Source organism: Erpetoichthys calabaricus, chromosome 2, assembly GCF_900747795.2.
Source record: "Erpetoichthys calabaricus chromosome 2, fErpCal1.3, whole genome shotgun sequence".
Lineage (NCBI taxonomy): Eukaryota > Metazoa > Chordata > Cladistia > Polypteriformes > Polypteridae > Erpetoichthys > Erpetoichthys calabaricus.
The window spans coordinates 318304556-318313714 of record NC_041395.2 but is presented as its reverse complement, the minus strand read 5'-3'; the positions used below and the strand labels follow the sequence as shown (position 1 = coordinate 318313714).

General features: G+C 37.6%; 1 protein-coding gene across 1 annotated transcript; it reads left to right on the top strand.

Moving 5' to 3' along the window:
• The first annotated feature begins 1635 nt into the window (after positions 1-1635).
• Positions 1636-8850, top strand: LOC114647269 (protein phosphatase 1K, mitochondrial-like). Its single transcript, XM_028795924.2, has 7 exons — positions 1636-1789; positions 2807-3252; positions 3407-3507; positions 5229-5394; positions 6426-6570; positions 6663-6797; positions 7750-8850. The coding sequence occupies exons 2-7, from the start codon at positions 2831-2833 to the stop codon at positions 7879-7881; spliced, it is 1101 nt and encodes a 366-aa protein (XP_028651757.1). The 5' UTR covers positions 1636-1789; positions 2807-2830; the 3' UTR covers positions 7882-8850.
• Positions 8851-9159: the final 309 nt, after the last annotated feature.

The following is a 9159-nucleotide window of genomic DNA, read 5'->3' as shown; positions in this document are numbered from 1 at the left end:
TCAGATAAAAGGCTGCCAAATTTAATCATGAACAATGAATGAACAAATAAAGTTCTACTTATCTAATGTGTATATCGTGTGGACTGAACTCCAACAGTGGAATAAGGGTAAACTGTACTGACATCAGATCTTCCTGGAGGGGCCTGACAAAGCACTTACTACTCCAAAGGTCCAGAGAACCACATCACCTCAATCCCCAGCAGCTACAGGTGTCATGATGAAGGTACAAGCCAGTTTTTCCAGACTCACATGGAATCAAAAAGAAATTGACCCAGTGGGTAAATTTAATGGCAATAAGTAAAAAAAAGACAGTAAAACCAGCACCATGCATGTACATTGCAGGAGATGCATCTGCATAAAGCAGTCACTAACTAACATTATGCTCATCATGTAAAGGTGAAATCATAACGACAGTAATTATAATTTTACAATTCTAACAAAATATGCAAAAATTGTCTTTGCATTACATTAATTAAACAGTTATCAAAATGCCACAGTTTGCGAGAAAGAAATGTTTATAAAATAGCTGTTTCATAGTGTGCCATTAGTATGTTCTAATATTTCATTTTTCTGCATATTTTACAAAGTTTTGCTATTTTAATGTGATTCTTTTCTAGTTCTGACAGTATGTAAACTATTCGGGTCAATCTGACCAATACCCTAAATGCTCCTTTTTTTCTCCAACATAATAGAGGGCTAAAATACATAAAAATGTGAAACTTAAAACCCTTTGGCAAATGTTTAAACTATTTATCAAGACCTGGAGTCAGGGCAGGATTTTCCTATAGGCTAACTAGGCTTCAGCCTAGGGCCTCAAGATCAAGAGGGGCCTACATTCAAATTGTTAGCAAAATTTTATTATCTCTCATGTAATTTACAAACTTAAAAATTGAAGGTGAAAGGGCCTCATAAGTGGAATAGCCTAGGGCCTCTTTTCATATAAATCCGGCCCTGCCTGGAGTGATAATAGAACTCCCCTGAGAGGATATTAAATTTAAAACAAAAGAAGAGCCGGCGCCTGCTCTTTAAATAATGAAAGTCGCGGTACATAGCTGCATCTGTTATCGCTAACATGTAAATTGCACTGTCCGTAGGCAACAGGAACAGAATTCTAGAAGATTCCGTCTGAGACTTTTATTCTCGCTGATGTATAACAATAGGAAGCTTTATGCCTACAGTCCCGCATTCTGGATTATTCCATCTCGGGCTTTTGAGGCGGCTGCATGTAAACTACAATATGCCTCTTCTTGTTCTTGTACAGTACTCTGTTTGCACGTAAATAAAATAATCGGTGTATTTATGTGTACAGTTATTTTTGTTAATAAATAAAAGTGATTGGACATTTTGATAGTATCCGTAGTTAAATAAATATTCTATTTGTTTTTTCAGATTGTACCGTAATAATAGACTTTACGATGCGAGATTGTCTTTTGTTAAATATTTATCTTAAGAAATTCTTTTCAGTTTTTTGATATGGAAAAATTCAATGTCAGACCTGTTAAGTTTTCGAATTCAAAACATTAGCCGCATACCTATGGGCTAGGGGCGTTGATAGCCGAGGACTTGGTCAAATAATCGGGCGCAGCACTGCCGTTTTATCACTCCGCTTGAATTACTCTGCAGTTGTAGCCATCCGCGCAGACCAAGGTTATAAAAGCAGCCTTGCTAGACACTCTCCTTCTGTTCCAGCCGACCAGGGCTTCCGGCTTGCTTGCGTAGTGGTAGGCAATTTTTCGACTGCGCAGTCGAACAGCAGCTAAACATAAAGCTTTGAATATATTTGTATCTTGTAAGTTTAATTTTGATTCATGCTTTTTTGCATATGTTGTTTGATTATTATGTGATTCAGTGTTTGGAATGTTTGCAGGGAAATGTTGACTTTAATTTGTAAATGCATATTAATAAAATTGTGCATGTTCGTGCAAAATTATTTTATAGAAAATGTGCACAATTGCAAATATAAAATGTGCTCAATTGCATTGTTTTTTTTATTCGACCACGCCCACCTTAAGCAGTCGGCAGTGTTGCATCAGCCCGGCGCTCCGGTATGCAAGTTTGCGTCACGGAGGCTGCGAATGGGTGACCTTTTTAATAATACCTAAATTGTTCGCAGTTTTAATGACTTAAAGAGCAGCACATATCGATAGTAAAATTGACTGTAATATTAACATGACTATTTCAGTAAGTAGTTTGGTGCCACTTTCAGTGTGAACGTTCTCTGCAGTCCATTGCGCATGCGTGCCTGTTTTTTATCGATAATATTGATAATGCAATGTGCTATACTGTACTTTATAAGTAAACTCACTTTAAATGCAAGACCTTGCAAAGTTGTAGATGCAATTTGCCAACTAAACTGTTTGAGCGCTAAACTGTAATTGTGTTTCTACCGATTTTTACTGAATGTATATGTATCGGCACCTAGCAATCCTGAACTGGTTAGAATATGGTGAAATGCTCTTTTTTGGTGTAAATGCATTAAAAAGCTAAACGATTGTCGCCTAATCGTCTTAAGTACCCGACAATGCATGCATGCATGAAAAGAGAGCTGTCTGCTCTTGATTCATGTGCCTGGGGGAAGATACGAGGCAACCCCACTGCGCAGAATCTTTACGTGTGGGCGTTTCCCCTGCCAATCATTTAAATTGACCAATCAGCCTTAGTGTCTTTATTAGTTTACATTTACATCATTTAGCAGACGCTCTTATCCAGAGCGACTTACAACAGTGTTTGTTAGTTTTTTATTAATCGTTTTTTCCCAGTATTTGTTTACGTACTCAAAAAGTATTATTTATTTGCCTATTTGCAGGTGTCCACTACGTCTCTAGAAGTCATGTCTGCCCAATCCTTTATACTGTGCTGCAGGATTGGACGATTGGCAACGAACCTGCGGGTAGCCAGTCGGAAACGCTGGTCGACATCGATCAACCGCTGCATTTCCTCCTCCACCGACAGGAAAAATTTGCTGGCCGTGACATTGCAAAATCACGCGCCGCTGACAAAAGCCTGGGACCGTTTCGGCATCTGGTTGGACGAGCCCATCTTGCTCCCCCCTCGCTTAGCCGATGCCCGCGTCGAGGCTGGGAGCCTTCCCAACGTGGGCTGCGCCAGCCAAAAAGGAAAGCGGAAAACAAACGAAGATCGCCTCTGCGTCCAGAAACTTTCAGACAACGTGTTGCTCTTTGCCGTCTTCGATGGCCATGGGGGAGACACTGCTGCAGAGTTCTGTTCTCGCAACATATCATACTTCATAAGGTAAGGAGAAACACTCATGTCATTTAATGATTTGATGGTCTGTAAAGACCTACTGCCCACCACACATCTTAATAAATTAATAGAACAGATAAATTGATACAATGGATAACTTGTTTTACAAACTGCATTGTAATTGCTAATTTCTCTTCCACAGGAAAAATCTTCAGTTAGAATTTGATCTTGAAACAGTATTACACAAGTCATTTCTCGAAGTTGACCATGCCTTTCTACAGCATGTTTATAGTTTGCAAGAAGGTAAGTTTTGGGAAGACTGGGAATATTTACTAAAGCTGTCTCTAGAGTATTTGCTTTCATATAGAAAATGCATTGAGAATTGCAGTTAGTATAAAAATGTTTTTCAAAGATCATGCAGTTTAAATGATTTTTTTTTTTTGTTTTGAACAAGTATGCTTAGGCTTGTTGCATTTTGCAGTCCACATAATTTAATTTAAATAGAGATAACAGATGTATGCAGTGTTACTTTTAAATATGCATGAACATATTGAAAAATGTAGGCTTGTTTCCAAATGTTGCATGGGATGAATTGGTTTTAATTATCTAATATTAAAAGTGGCAGTTTAATTCTGACTGAAGTGCTTGTAAAATTGTGTGCGAGTTTTTAAAGACTAATGTTAGATTTTTTTATAATGGACTGGGTCCTTATTTATCAATCATGTAAACAAAAAATTTATACATTAAGACATATCGCCTATAGTTGCCAATATTTACATAACTCATTTACAAATGCCAATTTACATATCTGAGCATGTCAAGTTTAGAAGAAAACCCTTGACAGCATTACATTATGATGATTTTATCCAGTTTAGACTTTTTTCGAGACAGTACATAGACCATGACACCTAATTTATGTGTAGTGGGAGCAGCTAAGGCAAAGCTGAAATCCTAGAATTGGGTCCAGCAGTACCGCTTTACCAATGTTCCCATTAACTTTTCTGCATTAAAGCAGAGTGAACGTAATGCTGTCCCAAGACAAATTTAGCAAGTTGTTCATTCTTCAGAAAATGCTTTACTTTGAAGAAATAGCCACCTTGTAGTCAGCAGTAGATAGTAAAAAGACTTTGCATTTAAATTGCGAAATTAAGGAAAACTGAAAAGTAACTGGCAACTTTATTGGTGGCAGCTAGGCATGCCCTAAAGAATGGAACAAAGTGTGACACAATGATCTCCAGCAAACATTTTTATGGCATTAATGTATACTGCCTTCAGAAATGTGGGTGTTTGCCAGTGGTAATGTGGCTTGATACACATTAGTGTTAAAGCCCTCATACACAGTAATTGCATAGCAAATCATAGGTTATTGGTAAATGGGGACCCTGATCTGTTCTTTGTGTAGCATCTCTATTCCAATTCTAATATTAAGAGATTGTTTTAGCTTTCGTGTTTGTGCTTTTCACATGCTTTTTCCAGTTAGTGAGTGGGATAGAAATGTTCTTGTCTTGAATCTAACAAGCATTTGAGCCTTAGCTGGCTGCTTTTTGGTTTGTTACCTCCTTTATATTTCAACCTAGGTGATGGAGTCCAGCGGTTCCATGTCTGGACTACTGAAGACTGCGAATGTTTTTTAAATACCATGTAAACTCCTCGTGAGTTCTCCTCTTTTTGAGCAGTTCTAAGGTTGGCAGTAGTACGATTTAATTTGAAAGATTTAGGCGGATATGTAGACACTTATTAAATTTAATGTAATTTTGAGCTGTCTGTAATGTTTGATAGTATGTTAATGGATAGAAATCAGATTATTGGCTGCAGTTTTAACACATTAATAATTGTAACACTTTAGCTTTTAAGTTATTTATTGCATTTTAATATATTTAATATTTAAACTATTAAGTAATATAAAATGCCCCATTTTTACATTTTAAATCATTCATAATCTTGAACATGACTTTCCTGCTAGAGGAGTAATGTCCAGTTTTTTTCTCCCAAATTTGCTGATTGTAATTTTTTTTCGTTTTTAGGGGTTGTCTTGTCTGTTGGCACAACAGCAACTGTTGCCTTACTGCGCAATGAAACAGAACTTGTAGTTGCTAGTGTTGGGGACAGCCCAGCTGTCCTTTGTAGAGAAGGAAAAGCAATGCATTTAATTGAGGACCACAACCCAAGGAGAAAAGACGAAAGGCAAAGGTGAGATCTACAAGAGAAGTTGTGTTAGTGGATTAATTTATCCTCTATTGGCTGTCATCACCACCACAAGATTTATTAACACCACAAGATCCTTTATTATGATTTTATATTCACTCAAGTGGAAGTTAGGTTGTCAAATACTTTACACGTTTGTTTTAGTATTGTCAGAATGATGCATTCTGTAGATATTTGGGTCTTTTCTCATGCCTTTGTTGTGACGAGGCCTAATAGATTTTTGAGATATTTGCCAACCGGGTAATTTTGTGGGAATTACAAGGGTTACCACAACTCCCACCATAAAGCATTGTGGGGAGTGGAAGAGGCCTAGTAGATTCACTCAAAGATACAAGCTATTGCCACAGCTAAATGCATGTTTTGGGCTTTTTCTTTTGATTGTTGTATATTTTACACAAAAACTGCCATTAGGGAAGTGCTTTTTTCCCTTCGCCAGTATGACAAGCCAGTGGTGTCAGATTTATTCTTGCACTACCCCCTTTTTCTGGCTCCTCAAACCCACCAGGAGCTTGTTTAAATGCAAACAATGGCAATAGCATTGGTAACGTTCATTTTTATTTGAGCAATGCAGTGACAAGCAGCGGAGTTGAAGTTTTTATAATTAGATATTTAAAGTTAGCTGCTGCATTTTTTTTTCAGCTGGTAAATGGTATTTTAAATATTTACTCCTGCAGGATCCCGCAGTTCAGCATTTTTACAAATAATGTTATGTGCTTTTAGAATGTAGATGCTGTTTGGTAGAAAGGTTTACACATCCTCAAGGCTTATTTTTGCCATTTGGAAATCTGCCCAATTTTGGTTTCTTGTAGTGAATTTCCACTCAAATATGATTTTGTATCCATCCATTTTTATGCACTGTTAATGCAGATGATCAGAAGCTTATTCCAGCAGCAGAAAGCAAGAAAATGTCCCAGACTAGGTCTCTACTCCATTGCATGGAAAAAATAATTTATTCAATTCAGTTTTACTCTTCAGAAGTCACTTCTATTTGCAAACTCTTTAATGGTCTTTTGCAGAATTCAGCAGTTTGGTGGATTTATTGAGTGGAACAGTGCTGGTGAACCCTATGTTAATGGGAGGCTGGCTATGACCAGGAGTATTGGAGATTTTCAAGTTAAACCATATGGTGTTATTGCAGACCCTGAAACTACAAAAGTAATGGTATGCAAATTACAGATTTGTTTAGAGATCTCCTTTTAGTGTGTGATCAATAGTATTTGGAGAAACCTTCTCAACAAATTTTGATTGTGCAGTTGCAGGAATCTCGAGACTCTTTCCTGGTATTAGCTACAGATGGAGTCAGTGGAATAATGGAAGTTCAAGAAATGTGTGATATTGTCAAAAAGTGTCAAGACTCGTCAGAAGCTGCTGTTATTGTTACAGATCAGGTAAGATTTTTGAAAGATTTGAGAACTTTTAGGGCATAAGCTGTGTGCCCCCACCAGCACCAGCCTAAATTGTATTAACTCTTTCAAGGCAGATGTGGACTTTTGTCGGCAGGGAGGAGTTGAGAGTAGAAAGCAACTACAAATGGTGACAAAACCCGCCATTATGTTTTAGTTCCTCTTTGCTAGAAGGAAAGTTAGCTTCATTGGTTTGACCAAGATTCCCTGCATTTGTGGGAGCAGTGAAGAGCAAGCAGCAACAAAGATGGTATCGACATCTGGCGAGAGATCGAAGCGAACGCACAAAGCAAACTACTTAGAGGACAACGTTTTGTATATTATTGCTGAATTGGACTCTGACCTGTCGCAAGTGATCTAGAGATCGAAAACGAAAGTGAGGTACCGGCATCCGCTGATCGATCTCCAGCTAATCGTGGTGCCAAACACGTTCGTGTAGATGAAGACCGCCACTCATAATGACATGAGGTACAAACTAGGTAGCGTTGCGCTGTGACCGTGACAGCTGCTGCCGTCCCCACCCACATCATGTGAAGATAGCCTGGCAGCCGTCATGCTGCACATGTTATTCTCGCGCAACAAGAGACTGAACTGGTGACTACAGCACCCAGCAACTGATCGTTTAGGTTGATTTATGTGTGAGACCCATGCTTTGGGTGCTTTTCAGAAAACAGTTTTTTGGAAAAAATATTCAGCCCTCAAAGAGTTAGATGTTTTGAGAATGTTTTTAGAATTGGTATTCAACTGGAAGTGAAACAGTGTAATTGCTAACCTTAGCATGGTTACTCTTTCAGTGCGTTCATATTTTTCCATTCTAAAATTGGTGTGTCGTGGTAGACATTTTTAATGTGCAGTTTTAGGATGTAATTGTCATTTCAGAAGAAATTTAGTATGTAGTTGTCAATCTTTAATCTGTACTTTTATTTATTTTTTTTAGGCACTCCAGTATGGCGCACAAGATAACGTGACTGCTATTGTTGTACCCTTTGGAGCATGGGGAAGATACAAGAATGCACTGACATCCTCTAGTTTTGGTAGAATAATGGTGGCAAGTTGTCGATGGAGTTAGTCTGACAGTTTTTATTTGCACACCGAGTGTGGCCTTGATGTAAATGCTATTACTGTGCCTAAAATTTGTGAGCTTTCTGGTTTTGGGTGTTAGTTTTTCTTTCGGTCTAAATTCTCCAACTCTTGTAGTGCACTGTAATCCCCAAAAATAAACTGAGGTGCTAAAGTTTAGTGGCACACTTGTTTACACATTTATGTGATACCACTGCTTTAGTGTTTTTTAGGGCTTCTTCCTCCTTAATGGCAGGTTCTGTGCAATCACATCTTCAGTATGAAGCGCATGCCATTGGCAGTCTGCAAATACCGGGAGTGTTTTAAGTTCACTTGCATCTGCTGTTATAGTGGAGCAAGCTTGTTGCTTGTCTTGTAGTATCAGACTAGCCGCAAGTGTAGCTTTGTGGTACCCACATTATCCATTAATGGGAGGAAAATCTAAAAAGAGTCATTAATAGATGATGCACTTTAAATGAATAAGGTGTGTGCTTAAAGGGTGACCTGTGATGTCATGGGTTAATTTGTTTTTCACCTTTTAGCAGCACACTTACCTTACATGCTGTCGTAACCTAAAGAATGATTGCAGTAATAATGTATGGCTGTAGCATCGGAAACCAGAAAGCTTTGTCTAATTTTTTTTTTTTTTTTTAAATGTTGTCTTGCTTTTCCAATTTCCAAAAATATGGATTAGAGGTGTTTTCTCTGGATCGAAAAGGTCCTTCATTTTTTTTTCTTTCATTTTTATGAAAGTATACACACTAGTGCTTTTGAAGCACATTCCTGTAGAATTTTAAATGGTTAATTTCAACTGATCTGTATCTAAATTGCTTCTGTACAGTTACTTCATTGGTATTTGTTACAGAATGAGCCAAAAATGAGAAAAGTGGAAAGATGTGCATTGTCTGCCACTCGTTCTTTGTTGTGTCAAATGTGTAAATGTACCAAAGTTGTCTGTATAAAATGTGATTTTATTTAATGGTGTCTGTTGTCTTTTTTTAGCTGTTCAGTATTTAGAAACTAAGGTTAGAGGCACGGGTTGTGTGTGTTTTTTGGGGTTTACATGATCAAAAAAATTTCTTTAACTTCTGTTTCAGCAATACCCTGTCAAAAAATATTTTTTACCACCGATTGGCAGCATGCACAATGATCTTTACCCCTACAAAACTGCTTTTCCTTTACACTAAATTTCAGAACAATATTTGAATACTGTACTACAAAGACAAATTCTTCACAAAATGTATATTTCCAATTGTTCTGTTCTGAACAAGCAGTTATTTGTGCTGCT